At 40.8% G+C, this 17,881-nt stretch overlaps 3 protein-coding genes across 6 annotated transcripts; 1 reads left to right on the top strand and 2 right to left on the bottom strand.

Annotated features, from left to right (window-relative positions):
• Positions 1–5,069: 5,069 nt before the first annotated feature.
• Positions 5,070–11,352, bottom strand: LOC113142220 (histone H3.3A). 2 transcript variants are annotated; one of them, XM_026327130.2, is made up of 5 exons: positions 11,204–11,352; positions 10,155–10,295; positions 9,794–9,947; positions 9,579–9,708; positions 5,070–6,109 (listed from the first exon to the last, which is right to left on the bottom strand). In XM_026327130.2, exons 2-4 carry the CDS (start codon positions 10,280–10,282, stop codon positions 9,580–9,582), a joined length of 411 nt encoding a protein of 136 aa, XP_026182915.1. In that variant the 5' UTR covers positions 10,283–10,295; positions 11,204–11,352; the 3' UTR covers positions 5,070–6,109; position 9,579. The 2 variants fall into 2 exon arrangements, with proteins under 2 accessions (XP_026182915.1, XP_026182908.1); XM_026327123.2 differs by lacking the exon at positions 5,070–6,109 and having other exon boundaries at positions 8,806–9,708.
• Positions 5,196–7,976, bottom strand: LOC113142228 (histone H3.3A). Its single transcript, XM_026327142.1, has 4 exons — positions 7,821–7,976; positions 6,758–6,898; positions 6,398–6,551; positions 5,196–6,239 (listed from the first exon to the last, which is right to left on the bottom strand). The coding sequence occupies exons 2-4, from the start codon at positions 6,883–6,885 to the stop codon at positions 6,111–6,113; spliced, it is 411 nt and encodes a 136-aa protein (XP_026182927.1). The 5' UTR covers positions 6,886–6,898; positions 7,821–7,976; the 3' UTR covers positions 5,196–6,110.
• Positions 10,791–17,206, top strand: nop53 (NOP53 ribosome biogenesis factor). Of its 3 annotated transcripts, none has more exons than XM_026327093.2 (13): positions 10,791–10,925; positions 11,795–12,093; positions 12,482–12,570; positions 12,864–12,966; positions 13,805–14,007; positions 14,528–14,583; positions 14,702–14,797; positions 14,980–15,081; positions 15,185–15,358; positions 15,718–15,893; positions 16,297–16,363; positions 16,753–16,829; positions 16,933–17,206. In XM_026327093.2, exons 1-13 carry the CDS (start codon positions 10,884–10,886, stop codon positions 16,991–16,993), a joined length of 1,545 nt encoding a protein of 514 aa, XP_026182878.1. In that variant the 5' UTR covers positions 10,791–10,883; the 3' UTR covers positions 16,994–17,206. The 3 variants fall into 3 exon arrangements, with proteins under 3 accessions (XP_026182878.1, XP_026182886.1, XP_026182896.1); XM_026327101.2 differs by having other exon boundaries at positions 10,792–10,925; positions 12,867–12,966; XM_026327111.2 differs by having other exon boundaries at positions 10,800–10,971.
• Positions 17,207–17,881: the final 675 nt, after the last annotated feature.

The following is a 17,881-nucleotide window of genomic DNA, read 5'->3' as shown; positions in this document are numbered from 1 at the left end:
TTCCTTGTTTCACCTGAAATGTATCTTGGGTTCTTATGACCCAATTAACAAACTATATTTGGGTAGAATGGCACAAAGTGAACCTGAAATGTTTGAGTGATGTAATGCAATAATTGGTTCATTAGGGGGAGCTGTAGAGCGACAACGCTGCATAGTAAGGGTGTGTGTGTGCGTGTGTGTGTGCGTGTGTGTGTGTGTGTGTGTGCGTGTGTGTGTGTGTGTGTGTGTGTGTGTGTGTGTGTGCAGAGACTTGTATACCTTCTCCTCTCCCTCCCCTCTTGTTTCCTGTGGCAGTGTGACTACAGGAGCACATGGCCTGACAGACACAGGCCTGCACCCACACACACATCAGGACACACACTGGTGGGCTGCAGCATAACAACACAACTTGTAGTCATGAACAGCAAGAAAGAAGGAGACTTGGAGTGAAGGGAAATGAATTAAATGATGATCTTACAGCACTGACCTGTCCAGGGTGTCCTCCTGTCTTCCACCCAAAGAGAGCTGGGATAGGCTCCAGCAGGTCCCTGGGACCCTGGTTAGGACTAAGCGGGTACAGATGATGGATGGATCTTACAGCACATTTAACATCCTGCTTCTCCTGTGTTTTGCTTAATTTAATTTAATCTTGTACTAAATGATGCGTGCACAGAGTCTGAGACTGGAAGATTGGTTTAATCATGCCATGTCCATGACAGTTTGCCAGTTTATTCAAAGGACTTTGTAAAAACATGAGGGGGAACCTACCTGCATGTTGACGGTTGCTGCTACCTGAAGTGTTAGCAGTTAGTTTAGGTGCAGCTTTGACTAGAAGAAACAGGCTGGTGTAATTGAAGAGTTAGCCTTTTGTTTTTAAGGTTGCCGTTTCACTCTATAAAAGGTCGATTAATTATTTTAGCAGCTAGCTTCATGTCAGGATATAATGATAGTAAGAATTTGCTGCCTGACTACCAGGTTGTGGTCATGGCTGCACATGGTTAATCCCTGGAAGCAGACCCTAACTCCCTCCATACCCCCATCCTTGGGCTCCCATCCCTCCCACTCAACATGTCTCTTTGTACACTAGTACACTACATTAATCTGAGTAGTGTAGTCTGAACCCACTCACCCCCTGCCATGAGCCACTACCATCCCACCATCACTACAACCCCCTTTACAAACAGACAAAAACACCCCCCATGTCTTTCCCATCTCCTGTCAGTCATCCCACCTGGACTTTGTCTCATTGCTCCACAGGGACAGGTGAGGGTAAGCAAATCATAACCTCAGTTCATTCAGCTCTTAACACCTCCATTATTTTGCAATTTCTCTGCAAATAAAATTAAATGTGTGTATTTCTTCCTCTTTTCAGTGCATTTATTTGATGGACAAATCAAATGTGTCTTCTCACTAACAGGACTTCTTGCTCTTAATGGTGCTAATTCCTGCTTAATAGTGGGCAATGCCCTTCATTTTTTCATGCCTTACCTGAAGGATGTTACGGGCTACTCAGATCCTAAAGTCATGGACTTTCTCTCTGTGGTTGGTTCTCCTCTCCTGATTTGAGTCTGTATGAAAGCATCAGCTATTAGCGCATCTCTGTAACACCCGGTTGCCTTTTCTGAGGACAGATATGTGCAGTTTTTCCTAGAGATGGAAATATTTGTGAGAAAGTTGTAAAGACACTGGCTTATTTTCTTTTTTTCTCTCTGTGTACCTGAATGCAACACCAGAAATGCCCCATTTTCTGCATATTCTCTAAACACTTCTCTGTTTACAGCATCTTTGAACAGGTGGAACATTTTTGCTTTTGCATGTAGTCACATACCACATACAACATGTTCAGAGTATACTGAGGCCTTTTTAATGCAGTGCTCTGGAGCTGGGGAGTATTTTTGCTCACACTAAAGCTGTGGGAAAACCATTTTTTTCAACCTCACCCAAACCTAAACTCTGTTTATCATGTGGCGTAAGGTCTGGCCTCCAGGTTTTGTATCAACACAGGAAATATCTGAAACCTTTAGAGATTAAAAATGAATCTTTATTGCAACCAAAAATTGTTTTTTCCGCCACAAACTCAACTTCAGCAGCTCCTCATTCCACTGGAGTTTTGTGTTAACTACAATACCCCCCCATCCACCAACCATATACATCTGTCCCTCTTCCTTCTTCCCCTTCTGTCCATCTATACTCTAAGCCCCCTCCCTTCCCAAAGACACACACACTGTACCAATTGTGTACTAATCTGGGGTCAACCTCTCAACCTGCCCCCTACCCACCCTCTGCCATAACACACACAGACACACACACATCTCTCTCTCTTCCTCAACGTCCACCTCTTTCTTCCACCCGCTCCCCCATCACTCCATCTCTCCTCACCCATGCCCCCCACCAAACCCCCTCGTCTACCAATCCCAGCACTGTGTTAATCTGGTGCTGGTCTGACGGTCAGCACTTTGAGCGGCAGACAGACAGATTGGCTTTAATCCCCTGAGTGCCACAGATGGAGCACCACTACACAGACCTTGGGGAAGGTGAACACACAGTCGTGTACACACCCACACACACATGCACTCAAATACACATAGACAAAGATGCATAATTCATAAAAATAACTATGGGCAAACTTATTTATATGTCTCAACATGTAAAATCCATTATATGAAGAGCAGTTAGAGCAGAGTGTTGCTTATGAGCCTCACATAGAGTCTCACGTCACAGGCTGACACGACGCTCCTTCACTCCACTGAGCTCTGGTGATGATCACTTACAGTTTTACACAGAAAAACCAAAGGCCCCTTTGGCCCTATTTTTCTCATTTTGAGGCAAAGCTGGTAGTTTGCAAAATATATTCAGTTTAGTCCAAGTATGCAAGCTAATCCAGTCAGCATAACCGATCATTATTAAGGCTTATTTAGAACAATAAAAGCCTGGCTCTCCTAGTCCCACATGATGCTAATCCTGAAAGAAATGATTCCTTTGATATGCCGGCATATAATCCTGCAATTAGATTAGCAAAAAGTTAGCTATATTTTTCCTTCTAATCCAAGTAATATCATGATTTCATGTTGAATTATCTGATTAGCTGTGTGAAGCCAATTTTTAGTGTAATCAGGGGAAATGTGCAGTATTTTGTGACACAACTGGGGAATAACCTGACTGATACTGGATTTTTTAAGGTCATATTTTAAAGGGGATTTTTCAAAACTTTGATTATAAGACACTGAGTGAAATAATGACATTTAAACAAAAACATCAACAACTTTGATACAAATAGATTTTTTTAACGATTATAGACCAAGATATTTACTCAGGGAGACTTAACATATACATGTCATATAGATAAATAATATTATTTATCTAACAGTGGCTGCTAACTGGGGAGAGTTGAGCAATTTATATGAGAAAATAGTCGATTGCATAATATTCACTTTATATTTAATTGTCAACATAAAACTTAAAACACCTGTATTAATCAGAAACGACACCAAGCTGAACGGAGAGCGAGCTGGACTTCACCCTGACAAACTCACTGGTTGTGAGGGTGAGGTTGTGTGTTTATGTGTGTACACGACTGTGTGTGTGTGTGTGTGTGTGTGGAGCTCATTCAAAACAACAGGATTAAAGGCTGGTGTTTGATTAGATGTTTGTTTGTCGATGAGTGTTTCATTGTAATGAGTATATGAGGGCAAAGTGACATGGGTAGATGTGTGTGTGTGTGTGTGTGTGTGTGTGTGTGTGTGTGTGTGTGTGTGGGCCATTGCAATGAATATGGCTGAGGGCATGTCTTTATCCCTTTTAATCAAGGAAGTAGAAGGATAAAATGAAACACTGATGAGGGGAGTGATGTCAGCCCAGAGAGAGATATTAATTGCAATTCTGCAGTGTTATGTCTCTGTGTTCCTGTGTTGGTGTGGGTGTGTACATATTAAATTACTCAGCAACATTAGGACAATGGCTAGAAAGTTTATTTCAAGGTAAAATGAGATAAGATAAGATAAGATAATTCTTTATTGATCCCACAGTGGGGAAGTTCAAATTCAAATGGTAGGATTGCTGTTAGAATTTGACTTAAATGGATGAACATCGGATAAAAGTACAACTATTATGAGGAAATGCATATTCCCATGTGTATATGTTGAAATGTTTTAATAATACTATTTATCTAACACAATTTTAAACATAATACTGTAATGCTGGAGGTCCATGTCTCAATGTTAGGTTTCTAACAGTATTTCATTTACAAAGTGTCTTACTGCCATCTGGTGGTGTAACTGGTGTTAACTGGATTCTCATTGTTTTATTGTACTGGTAACATACACTGTGATATGTTTATTGAGCTACAATAATGGGTCATGTTTGTTATGAGATGAGATAGACTTTATTATTCCCCAAAGGGAATTTAAGGTAGTCTGGTAGTGAGCGTAATAAGTGGTAAGTAATAAAGGCAGAAACAGTCCAAGTTATGTGAATTAGTCATCTGCCATTGGTTAAGTTGTCGTATATTCTCTGACCTTAATTACAGAGTGTCTGTGCCAGAGATGCAGTTACCCAGCCTGACAAACTGTGGCCTTTCTGTCAGGTAATCTGTGATCCAGGAAACACAGAGCCAGGACTCACGTTAAAGAACCTCTGGAGAGGTTCACACAATATATACCATATATTTTGGTGTAGTTATGTTTATGATAGGATATTTTATTTTATTGTAATACAAATGTCTGTAAATGTTACAAATTATTATAATGAAATGAGACACACTGAGACAATGTGTGTGTAACATCTATTTATTACCACCTTATATGACAAATCTGGAAATTACAAACATTTTTTTTATTGAGTCATTATCCTCAACATTTCAAAAAGGAAATCATATTGAGCAAAAACCAAAACCAAATTAAGTTAAAAGGGTGATAAGTCAACCTGAGAAACGGTATACAGATGATCAACTGAACCGGAGGAAAAAAAAACCAAAAAAAAAAGACACACGGGGGGACGTTTACAGAAAATATGACCAATATTGTCATTTAACACTGATTTATAATACACTTTCACATTTTAATCAGTTATTTTGTTTTTTTTTAAAAAAAAAATATTTTTCACACTTTGTGAACGTTTGGTTTTAGAGAACATTACAAACGTTTATGAACCTTTCTCACAAAAAGGTTCTGTGTTAAAAAAATGAGCCACTGTTAAAAAAATGATCTGTGACACCACACTTGAACTCTCAAGCTTTGGCTTTAAATAGTTAGATGAAACCAATTTGAACACCACAAGAACAGGCGAGGAAAAGAGCAACTACAAGAGGGTCAAACTTTGGTGCCAAAATGAGCCAGCAGCATTACATTTCTGTAAAGAAAAATCTCATCTGCTTTTTTGTTTTTGTTCTCTTTGTTTTAATCTGATTCATCCCCCCTATCTCCATAACACTCCACGAACAAGTTTGAAGTGGAAAAAGAAATCCCATGCATGAAACTTATTTGGAAAGAAAAAAAAACTTACATGACAAATGACAGAAATGATCAATATGGTAATCAACTTTTCCAAAGATGCTGATGGATTGTATACAATTTGTTGTGGTGATCAGAACTCATGCAAACGCATACAGGGACCAAAATTCCAGCCTTGAGATGAGTCTCTACTTGTTTCTGAGTAGAGGCTGGCAAAGGACAGGAAGCAGAAGAAGAGGACCAGATAAGTTCTTCTAGCACCCTGCTGCAGAAAAGAGACAAGAGTCCCTCAGCAGACAAATACCCATCCTCTCCTCCTGTCTGTCCCTCCCAAATTTGCATTGTTCCAGACTACATTTTGTCCTTACTCGATCCACAAATCAGCCTTTACCTTAAAGAGTCAGTCGAAACAGTGCAAACTAGTAGACGTGTGCTTGAAGAGATCTCATCACCAAAGTTGGTACATGCACAAAAAGAGAGTACCCTAGAAGTCTGCTGCCAAGAGCACTAAGAAAAACACAACTATACACTTTATTCATAATATAATCAGTTTTTCTCTACATACTACTAACACAGGGTGAGAGGGAGAAAGGGATGAGGTGAGGGGAAGAGGGACGGAAAGACAGACTGGTGGAAGGGCAAGAGAAGGTGAAAAGGAGAAAGACCATAAGGAGGAGAGAGTATTTAAGCACGCTCCCCACGGATACGACGTGCCAGCTGGATGTCTTTGGGCATGATGGTGACACGCTTGGCGTGGATGGCGCACAAGTTGGTGTCCTCAAACAAGCCCACCAGGTAGGCCTCACTGGCCTCCTGCAGAGAACGAAAACGTAACAGTCAAAGGTTAGTTGATCGATTAACTGTTGACTACTGGCTTTAGACTAAATTATTAGTTGATTTAGGAAACTAAAATAATCAATAGAAAAAGTGATGAGGAGCCTACATAGAATTAATTAGGCTAATATACTGACCTGCAGAGCTCCGATGGCTGCACTCTGGAAACGCAGATCGGTCTTGAAGTCCTGGGCGATTTCTCTCACCAGGCGCTGGAAGGGCAGCTTGCGGATCAGCAGCTCAGTGGACTTCTGATAACGACGGATCTCACGCAGAGCCACAGTACCAGGCCTGGAAATGAGAAAAAAGGAGCGGTGAGGTGGAAAGCCCATGAAAAACAGAGCTTGGTTGTAGAAAATCTTTTCATACCAAAAGTGCACAAAGCAGCCTAGACATCTTGTTAGGTGACATTGAATAATTGTAAAGGCATTAGGAACTTTGGTATATCTAGTTTGAACAGGCTGAAAACACAGAGTTTTTCTTGTGTTTTGCCTCACCTGTAGCGATGGGGCTTCTTCACACCTCCAGTGGAAGGGGCACTCTTGCGAGCGGCCTTAGTTGCCAGCTGCTTACGTGGGGCTTTGCCTCCAGTGGACTTACGAGCAGTCTGCTTGGTACGGGCCATGGCTAATGATCACCTGAGGATGATGGAAAACAAAGGACAAATAATTCAGTAACTTTTATGTGCATGACTTGTCCCACGGTCACGGGTTCTCACTAAACTGTCTTCTTTCGTTTTTTCTTCACCCTGAACTCTAGAGAAAATAACACTAATAATGCAAACATGCATCTCATCTAATACAGAAAGCTAACTACTACTTTTGGTTCTGTTCAATGTTGAACAATCAATGAAGAGGTTGTGAAAAACGCTTCCTAAAAAAGTGTTTATTAACATTATCAACTTTTTATTATTATCAACATTAGTATTTAAATACAAATAGACTTAAGTCACATTTTTAAGTAAACACACAAGAAAGTCCGGTCACAATTAGCCGGACAAACATCAATCAATGCTGAACGACGACACAATTGGCTGGAAGACCAATACGTAGCTAAAAATACAACGTATGAGCCAATCAGCTTGCAGAGCCTGTGCAGGGGGCGGGTCTACAATGCCTTCCACTGCTGCTAGGTCCGCCCACCCCGCTCTGGTGATGGCGGCGGTTTGATGCGCAAACGGGATAAAGACCATGGCAGAGGAGCAAAGGACTAGCACATAAACAACTTCAATTTCACAAACAACCGCTCTTCCAGCGTATCGGGAAACACGAGAACAACACAGAAGACATTTCAAGGAACTCATTGATACACATAGGAGAGCCGAACGGTCCCTAACGGCTGCGTAGAACCGAGCTGAACCGGCGCATAATTTGAAACGGAATTTCGCCTCAGCCGCAGAAGAGACTGCATTTCAACCGTCGCTTCGACAGCCCTGTTTATTTTCTCACACGACAAAATTAGAGGTTTTCCTCTGTTAAATGTCACTATTAACCCCACGCTTTACTACTTAAAAACCTAAAGTTTGTTGACGAACGCGGTGACAGGTTCCGAAAGGCTTACCGAGGGGAAAAGTGAGTAGAAGTGGTGAGAAATGTTTCGCTTGTCTCTATTTTCTTCTTCCTATCCACAATGGGAAGCAGCGTCCAGCGGGAAAATGGCCGCCGTGTCAATCATCTGTCCCACAATGCAACACAACGTTTTGGTGGTCGCTCTTATCGGGCTGACACATGCGGCTCAACTCGTCTTAGATTATTATTATTCCTCATATTTATCCGGCAACACACACATAGTTTGACTTTTTAAAAAGACCCAGTGTAAATGCAAACTCGGCTCGAACTGGAAGCGGCAGTGAAAAGTTAGTTGCGAAAGGCGGTTTGAAAACACCGATGGCTGCTCTGAGTCTGTTTAGGGACTTTTTTTGAAGTAAAAAGGAAACTAAACGAAAAATAAATTTATTCCTTCCTTATTTCTACCTCATGCTGCCGTTATGTGCCCTGTATATTCTAACATATCGACCGGTGCTTGTATGTTATACCTGGATTTTGACTGAACTGTATCATAATCAGCCCAAATAATAATTTTCTCAATTCTTATGAAACATTTCCCAGTTTTTTTAGGTTGATGAAATAAAAGTTACACAATTTTAACATGTGAAGAAATGCTCATTTTTCAATGGCTGATAGTTGCAGGAATTCTAAAAATTAACAAAACATGTAGTTTTACCAGGAAATCCTGCCACTACTATGGACATTTAGACATATGCATAAGAATATTAATTAGTAATACAACTATTAATTAATCGCAAATAGGTTTTTTTTTTAAATTTTGTACAATATCAGAAATTTATGAATTTTAAGTGTAAAATCACTGAAATATTGTGTTGTACAACCAAAAAGAAAACAAAAACACAGCAGAGATGGAATTAGGAAGTATTTTACAGATTTGCTTGAAAAATATTTAGATTATAATTGCACAATAATTTTCTGTTCAATTTACGGTACCAATAGTTTCAGCTCTAATATGTAGTTGATACTCATACAGCTCATTTAACCACAAGAATCAGTTTATTACGTTTGAATGTGAATTCTGGAGTACAAATATTTTGCTTTTAAAAATGACCAAAATTAAAACAAAAACACAGTAAAAAAAAAAAAAAAAAAAAGATTTAGGTTATTATATCAACCTGAGAGAGGAACAAAAAGTCATAACATTATCTGGACATAATAAAATGGCTGAAAATTATAACATGATCAAAATAGTTCTGCTACATATATGCCCCTGTTGTCTGTCAAACCATGCAGTGTCACCATAGCACAATGACAACTAAAACAAAACTTTTGTATTTTGATACATTAACCAGTAACAGTAGAAATACACCATTATTGTAGAAAAAGAAAAAAAATTACTAATTTTTCAACTAATTTCTATTTAAAAAAAAAAAAAGATCAGAAGACCCATTATGTCAATGCGTGTCTGTAGATGAAAATCTTCTTAATGCTATTTCCTATACTCATTTCAGATCATACCCTACTGTTGACTGGCAAAAACACCTTATTCATAGAAGTGAGAGGCATTTTTGTAAGCTTGCTAGTTAGAAGTGTAATTGATCCAAAGTTGCAAACATACATGAAGATATCTCCAAGGAAACTCTGCTACTAGTAGCACCAAAGAAGACATAATCACACAATTTACGGTTATCACAATCATATGATATATATAGAACCTCAAACCAAACTACTAAATATAGAGGAAGGAAAAAGACAGAAAGAGTGCTGAAAGGACAAGAGGACAGCATATAATAATAAATCAGAAAAACATTTTAAGCACGCTCCCCACGGATGCGACGTGCCAGCTGGATGTCTTTGGGCATGATGGTGACACGCTTGGCGTGGATGGCGCACAGGTTGGTGTCCTCAAACAGACCCACCAGGTAGGCCTCACTGGCCTCCTGCAAGGGCCAAAACATTTAATTTTAGTCAGAATGTTAAAACGTGGAATTAGTTTAGTACAATTCTATAGTGAGAGCTACTGACCTGCAGAGCTCCGATGGCTGCACTCTGGAAACGCAGATCGGTCTTGAAGTCCTGGGCGATTTCTCTCACCAGGCGCTGGAAGGGCAGCTTGCGGATCAGCAGCTCAGTGGACTTCTGATAACGACGGATCTCACGCAGAGCCACAGTACCAGGCCTGGAAATGAGCGGCACAAATTACATACACAACGTCTGAGGTGGAAGCAGCTGAACTGACCTGCATTTTCACGTACTTGTGCAACACCTAATCTTGCATACATACTTTCATTCACACCCTGCACCTCTGCTCACTGTTTATAGGGCTGACGTGGACTCTCTTGTGTTGTTTCTATTTCTTAGAAGAACCCAGTGTGCTTTGCCTCACCTGTAGCGATGGGGCTTCTTCACACCTCCAGTGGAAGGGGCACTCTTGCGAGCGGCCTTAGTTGCCAGCTGCTTACGTGGGGCTTTGCCTCCAGTGGACTTACGAGCAGTCTGCTTGGTACGGGCCATGGCTAATGATCACCTGCAGGTGCATTACAAAGTTTGCTTTAGAGACAACTAAAGTTTTTTTATACACATGCAACAGAAAAATGAGGTACTACATTTTTTTTCATTTATATTTAATCTAATTTTAAGATTACAGGCTCTACTCTTCAATCATAGCGGGCTAGAACACAAATCTGAATCACGAGCTTTATGTTTTCAAATTATGTCCAAGAAAACTTCTGCAATAACTGCAACAAAAACTGACAGCGAAGACGACGAATCGTAGTACAGCTCTTTATCATGCAAACCAATCACAGTTCGTATAACGGCCAATTGGGCGGGACGTCGCGAACCTTTCGACCAATCACAGCACGGCGTTTGCCCAACGTACCCCGCCCATTGCGCACTAACGTGTGTGCGTTCGTTTCTTCACACCGTGCTCCCCGGTTGGAGACGAGCCTTGATTTTTTTATTCAGAATGAGCTATTTTAAAGTAAAACCGGGCGAACCCGCCCGCGCGGGCTGCCCCGTGTCAGCAACCTAGCACGCCTAAAGATGATGGCTGGCTGCTGGCTAGAAGAATGTAAACGGGAAGGGAAAATCGTTGTAGCAAACGAAGAGGGCGATGATAAAAACGACGGAAGAATATAAAAACCACGGCATGAAAGTGGGATATACTTTTTGAAGACGACACTAGACATGTCAGAGGATCGGTTGGTGAACAATATTTTGTCAGATGACCCCTCACTTTAGGCGCATTTCCGAGTCAAATTCAAGCAGATCACAAGGAGCTTTTTAGATCCCCGACTCCCCGAGCAGGCAGATAATAGCTCGACTGCTCTGCGTTTTCGTTTTCACCGAAAATAAACCAAAAAACACGTCCATCCGAAAACTAAGATAACACCAAGTGATAGATTGGTCATTTATCGAAGTGGAGATACTCACCTCTGAAAACTTGGGCAAAGATTGCGGCTCAGAAATGGGAATTTATTCTTGAGTGTCTAAAGCGTTGTTCTCGCAATAAAACGAAGGGAGGAAAAAAAAGGAAAAAGAACATAGGAAAGCAATAGGAGACACGTTTCCCATGATGCATTTGGAACAAATAAATTACACGCATGCAGCAACATGACAAATAGTTGCGTGACCACACTCACGTGCAACAAGTTTTTCTCACTCGTGATTTGTTTTGACAGTTTTTGTAGTTTATTTTTATTATTTAAGCTTTTTATCAAACGTGTTTTACCCCTAAAGGAAAAGTCAAACCAAAGCACCGACACTCTCGAGAGAGTATAAGATACACGAGGTTCAGTGTTTCAAACATTTAAGACCGAGTTTACTGTTTTATTTTGTTTATTATGTAATAAATATAAACAATCAGTAACCAACATAACAAGGTTCGTCATTGTTCTTAGCATCACGCCAAAATAACTTTGTATCATATTCTAATTTCGTTCTAATGATGAATTATTATTATTATAGCCTGACAAAAGGTGATACAGTGGGAAAAAAAGTTAAATTACTATTATTCTGTTAAAGGCTTTTACAGCAGCTACACGTCAGTCCAGCAGGGGGCGTCACCCCGGAGCTGCAGCACTAAATAAGAGAAGAAGAAGAGAGCGTCAGTCCTCCAACATGGCGGCCAGGAGGTTGAGACGCGTGGTGGCTTCACAACCAGGTTTTATAAATTTAAAGTCCTCGTCAGGCTCCGCAGACTCGCTCAGCAGTCGGAGAAAACGTGTGAACAAGAATAAGAAGAAGAACTGGAACAAACACAGCGACATAAATGACGTCGAGGAGTTTTTGGACGACGTGAGGCTGCAGGAGAGGACCACAGGGTAACTTATGTTGTGCTAATGTGGGGAAGAACTAACTTAACCAGCGGATTAATCTAAAAAAAAACAAAACAAACTTTATCATCAACTTTACTCGTTTGTGTAATTGTGAATCTGGTCAGTGCTCAATATGTTGTTTAGTCACACAAAAATTAAACAATATGCAATTACAAGACAGAACCAGGTGATGATGTGTGTCATGATCAGCACCTGAAGTTATTGATATGTTTTGTCAGAGTAACAGAGCAGACAAAACTCATTGTACACTGCTTGGTCACTGTGGATGACGGATTAAATGATGTTTAATTGGTTAGTTAGTAGTAAAATGTTTGAAAAAGCTGTTTGTTGACTTGTGAACCTGAATGTGACACGGTGTGATCTTGTATTTCAGGGGCCTGTTGTCTGAGAAAGCAGATGACAGTTTGTTCTTTGTGGATGTGGGACAGCCAAAGAAAGCTGAGCAGAAACCTGAACCGAAAGGTAAATATATAATAGTAAGTGTGGTGTATGACATATAGTGCACTCCTGCATGTTGCACAGCAGATACTCCAAAATGCACAAGTATCGTTAATGGAAAAAAAATGTCTTGGGACTTTTAGTTGTGATAAATAGCTTATTAGAAAGAAAGAAATATATAGCATTGCATTTCCCAGAGTAGTTTGTGTTACGAGCCACTAACCACTTCGATTGTCTCTTTGTGTTTTTAGATAAAGACGAGTGTGTGTGTTTGTGTGTGTATATTGGTGAATAATCAGTGTTTTTCTTTTGTAAAGCAGCAGAACCTGTTGAAGGGAAGAAGAGGAAAAACAGAGCATCCCGTCCTCTAAGGATAGACCTGATCCTGCAGCACGACTCCCTCGTCCCACCGCCTAAAGAGTCAGTATCCGTTACACCCGTGTGCTTTACCCTCCCGTCATGAGTAGATTCATTATACTGAACTGTAGGCTGAGATAAAACACAACTTTATTAATCCTGAAGGAAATGCTTTTGCCAGGGACTTCTTGAGATAACAAGAAAATTGTATAAATACTAATATAAAATGATATATAGAAATAAAGTAAGTGAAATAAAATATTTGATATATACAAAAATGTGTGAAAAATGTATTTGAGTACATAAAAGGGTGTTAGGGAACTAGAACATATTGCATCTAATAAGATATTACACTTTGTATTTTTTGCACATGATGCTATATTAACATACACTGTAGTTATTGCAGAGTTTTGATACAGTCAGTGTTGATTGTCAGCTCTGCTTCCTACATAACGGGAGCAGTTAGAGAGTTTGATGGCTACTGGTAGGACTTGAGGGTTGTTGAAGTCCCTGTCAGGAAAATAAAAAAACAATCCACAAGTCACAGTTGAACTGTTTTTATTTTTCCCAGTGGATTCAGTTTTAGGTGAATGGTCTGACTGTGATGAGAAATCAGCCTTGCACTGGTTTGTTGTAATGTTTGAGAACTGTGTGTGTCCTGTGATGATCTCATCCTTGCGCTCCCAGTATTTCCTTCGTGGGAATGTGAAGACGACTCACAGGAGCTCGGGAGACTGTTGTGTGAATAGTGTCCTGAGATCTGAGGATGTACAAACACAACACAGTGTAGTCGGTGTTGAATCGAACAGGACCGCACATCTCGCGTGTTAGCAGTTTCCTCTACCTCTTCATGACCTACATCATCAAGTAATTGTGTTTTTTTCTGCCTCCCTCCCTTCAGTGTGCTGGCCTACCAGCAACCAAATGCCAAGAAACTTCGCCGCATCGCCCAGAAGGCCGAGCAGCTGGCAGCCAAAGGTGTGGTGCCCCGGAGGCAGAAACAGCTGCTGAACAGACGGACGGTCGTCAGGACAGCCAAGAAGGCAGCGACAGAGACCAACAACAACCCAGACAGAGAATATTACAACATATGGGGACAGGAGAGTGAGTAGTCGGTCTCTGTGTGTGGGTCTCTCTGTGTGTGGGTCTCTCTGTGTGTGGGTCTCTCTGTGTGTGGGTCTCTCTGTGTGTGGGTCTCTCTGTGTGTCGGTCTCTGTGTCATGTCAGTGTTGATGCCATCCCTGTGCTCCCACTCTTGCCTTTTGAAACCCGACATGGTGCTCAGACGACTGTTGTCATGTGGGATCTCTGCACATGTAGAAATTTAAAGCAGGGATTGTTGTTGGTAATAAACTGTTTTTAATGGTTAAAAAGACTTTGATTGATAATATCTCACAATGTGCGAGAAACTAAATTTCACTAGAAAGTTTATTTTAAAAAAAAATCTGTATTGACGTAGTTATTTTTGCAGCCAATCATCTGACTGACCTTTGTACCTGCCTGTGCTTTGAAGAACTGTTAATCTACCACTTACCGAATCTACAGATGTTTACAATACACAAGTAAAAGAAATGTCAGGGCAGCCATTAAAAAGCGGTTGTGGTTTTTTGTTTTTCTCACACAGCCAAAGATTCAGCTGACCCCTGGTACCTTCAACAGACTGGCAAGAAGCTTGTAAAGGTAGATGACCACTCTTCCTCACCCCATGTAATCTAGCCTGTTTCCAACATGGGCCTATTATTTAATAAAGTGGGATGATTTGAGTTGAACTAATGTCCCTGCATCGATGTCTATTCAGCGTCCAGAGAAGTTGAATGAGAAGCCGTCCATGCTCCCGGCCGTGGAAGTGATGGCCCCTGGAGGATCCTACAACCCAGACTTTTTCTCTCATCAGGTAAGTTGCACCTCTACAACCTGTGGACTTAGCAATAGCTGTAAATACTAGAACTGCGTATTCATATTTGAAATGAAGTGACACTTTAAATCAAGGCTGTATGTTTTGAAATAAGGTTATTTGTATGTTTGACCGACTTTTGATCTTTCCCTTCTCTTTCTTCCCTCACTTTGTGACCCCAGTCCTTGCTGCAGGAAGCCCATGAGGTGGAGGTAAAGAAACAAAAGGAAGAAGACAAAATAGAGCGACAGCTGGCTGTCAACAAAGAGGACACAGCTACTGAGGTACAGACGATCCATCTGGCTCTATCATCGCCTTATCGTCTGATCTTAATTTAGTGGAAACTTTGATCTTCTGTTATTTAATGATTGGTTGTGTTTTCTGCAGGAGACCACCTTACAAGAACAGGTGGAAGGTCTGGTGGAGGAGGAGAAAGAAGAAGAAGAAGAAGAGACAGCTGCTAATGAGGAAGAGTCGGAGGACGTAGCAGTGGGAGCCATCGCGCTGGCAGAGAAGAAGACAGAGAGACAGAGGAAACGGGAGAAAGCAGAAAAAATTAAGGTGCATACACCAAACATACTTGCACCTTTTTAAAAAATAATGAATTATAGAAATGTTGTAGTTCAGTGATTTCAGCTATTTGTCATCTAGTGTGGACTGTTTTCAAACATAAAAGATGGTGCTTGGAGAATTCCTTAGAAATAACTAGGGTAATTTAATAAAATGTCACAAACGTGGAAGATTTAGTCATGTTTGACTTTAAATCTGAAAACTAACACTTGTTAGTGATGCTTCTGACTTTTCAGTGACAAGTGTGGAAGTGCAGACTTTGCAATTACTGAACCATTCAAAATACAACAGTTGCTCCTCTTGTGATCTACGTATCCAGACTAGTGTTTTTCTTCACCTTCTCTCCACAGGAGCAGCGGCGACTGGCTGGCAGACGACAGACCGACCAGCGGCAGCAACTGTTCCAACTTCGCTCCATTAAGGCGTCCATCAAACAGCAGGAAGAGACGACCGAGGCCAGACACAAGCAGCGCAAGGCCAAGCAGGAGGCTGAGAAAGCCCAGCCCAGACGCCTCGGCCGACTAAAGTACACACCTGACACTCTCTTACTACCAGCACGTTGTGGGGGCTGCTCCAATGATTTTAGTGCTATACCCCCAGAAATATATCATCACAAGAACATGTATATTCATATATAAATATATTATGATTATATTAATATGAATTGCACGTTTTAGTTCTTTTGATTGGAATATGCAGCTCACCAAGGTGCACGTTCTGAAGTTGATTGTCATTTATAAAGGGAATTTGGTGAAAGTGTTTGTATGCACAGTTTTATTTAAAAAAATAATTAGATGATTTAAAAAAAAAACAAAACTTTTGTTTCCACTGATTAAATAAGAAGATGTTGGACATGCATGATTTTTGCAACTACCATATTTTCAGTAGGCATCATGTCAACATGAACAACATTTTTTTATTTTTTGCAGGTTCCAGGCTCCAGACCTGGAGGTCCAGTTGAGTGACGAGCTGGCCGGCTCCCTGCGACGGCTCAAGGTACTTCACAAACTGCTGTGATGTCTACTTGCAAATCTGCTTTGACCTTTGCCAGTGACAACAGTGTCTTAATCTGTAATGAGTTTTGGTTAATTTAGTTGTATTGTCTTGAGCTCTTTGTATTGTCTTATTCTAAGCTTTATCCTACTCTCTAATACGGCCATGACCCACTTCTCCTCACAGGGATCATTACAGTTTCATTTTATCTAATTGCCAGTGGAAATTTCCCAGCCCTTTGCTCTTATATCTGACTAATACTTCAGTCAGCTATTGTCCGAATGGGATTTGTGGGAATGGCATTTTATAATTTGTGAGGGAATTGTGTATTGGGCCAGAGAGGAGTATTTGTCTGGGCTTCTCTCACCTCTTGTAATGCTGTAACCCTGCAGCCAGAGGGCAGTGTCCTCAAGGATCGTTTTAAGAGTCTGCAGAAGAGAAACCTGATTGAACCCAGGGAAAGAGCCAAGTAAGAACCTCTTATGTAACATCTCCTCAAAGCCTCGCAATCATTTACACATTCACGACAAGATGTGCATCGATTAAAATGTGCATTTCCACTTGTGTCTTAGGTTCAAGAGGAGACACAAGGTGAAGTATGTGGAGAAGAGGGCTTTTAGAGAGATCACTTAGTGCCAAGCTACTTAACGCAGGAGCAGAAGAAGCTGGGCAGCGTCAACATAATGGAACTGTGTACATACAACTCAATGACTTTTGAGGGCCTGCTTGACCCTTTCAGATGTCTAAAAAATAAATTCTGGAGACAAAAAAAAAACAGTAGTGGTTTGTATCTTCAAGGATTTTATTTCCCTTCTCATGATGAAATACAGAAAAAGTATCTTTCACTTTGTGTCCTGGAAATGTTTATCTAGAGTTTATTGTGCACAGGTGGAGCCAAGTGTCACTGTGTCACCACTCGGACCACTTTGCATGTTCTTCCCGTGTGTGTGTGTGTGTGTGTGTGTGTGTGTGTGTGTGTGTGTGTGTGTGTGTGTGTGTGGTGTGTGTGTGTGTGTGTGTGTGTGTGTGTGTGTGTGTGTGTGTGTGTGTGTGTGTGTGTGTGTGTGTGTGTGTGTGTGTGTGTGTGTGTCCCAACCGCTCCAGCATCCTCCCACAGGCCGAAGTCATGCTGCAGATTAAGTGATGACTCTATTACCTGCAGGTGTGAATGTTCATCTGGGTGAGTCTTGTGATAAACTGGTACCTCAGTCAGATTGGACTGACTCCAGCCACACCTGTAACCCTACATCTTATTAGTATTTCAGAATAATGTATCCTGGACGTTTTTCTAGGATGGGTCCCAAGGGTATTAAACTTATTATGGTCATTTTAAAAAATGAAAAGCATTTTGTGATGTCTGGATTAACCCCATGGTATGTGCCTAGCACTGATTTAAAAAGTTGAGAGAAATTAAAAATATATTTTTAATCCCCGTAATTAGACTCCAGGTTTAATTGAAGTAGACTAATTATTATTTTTTTTGTATCTTAAATGCAGGGGACAGATGGGTTTGAGAAAGTT

This window comes from Mastacembelus armatus, chromosome 13 (assembly GCF_900324485.2).
Source record: "Mastacembelus armatus chromosome 13, fMasArm1.2, whole genome shotgun sequence".
NCBI lineage: Eukaryota > Metazoa > Chordata > Actinopteri > Synbranchiformes > Mastacembelidae > Mastacembelus > Mastacembelus armatus.
This window is presented reverse-complemented; position numbering and strand designations above follow the sequence as displayed.

Coding starts and splice junctions, on each gene's coding strand:
- LOC113142228 (XM_026327142.1), bottom strand. CDS start 6,885: ATGGCCCGTACCAAGCAGACTGCTCGTAAGTCCACTGGAGGCAAAGCC. Junction 6,552..6,757: donor AAGAAGCCCCATCGCTACAG/GTGAGGCAAAAC, acceptor TCTCATTTCCAG/GCCTGGTACTGTGGCTCTGC. Junction 6,240..6,397: donor CAGCCATCGGAGCTCTGCAG/GTCAGTATATTA, acceptor CGTTCTCTGCAG/GAGGCCAGTGAGGCCTACCT.
- LOC113142220 (XM_026327130.2), bottom strand. CDS start 10,282: ATGGCCCGTACCAAGCAGACTGCTCGTAAGTCCACTGGAGGCAAAGCC. Junction 9,948..10,154: donor AAGAAGCCCCATCGCTACAG/GTGAGGCAAAGC, acceptor GCTCATTTCCAG/GCCTGGTACTGTGGCTCTGC. Junction 9,709..9,793: donor CAGCCATCGGAGCTCTGCAG/GTCAGTAGCTCT, acceptor TGGCCCTTGCAG/GAGGCCAGTGAGGCCTACCT.
- nop53 (XM_026327093.2), top strand. CDS start 10,884: ATGATAAAAACGACGGAAGAATATAAAAACCACGGCATGAAA. Junction 12,571..12,863: donor GCAGAAACCTGAACCGAAAG/GTAAATATATAA, acceptor TCTTTTGTAAAG/CAGCAGAACCTGTTGAAGGG. Junction 16,830..16,932: donor GAACCCAGGGAAAGAGCCAA/GTAAGAACCTCT, acceptor CTTGTGTCTTAG/GTTCAAGAGGAGACACAAGG.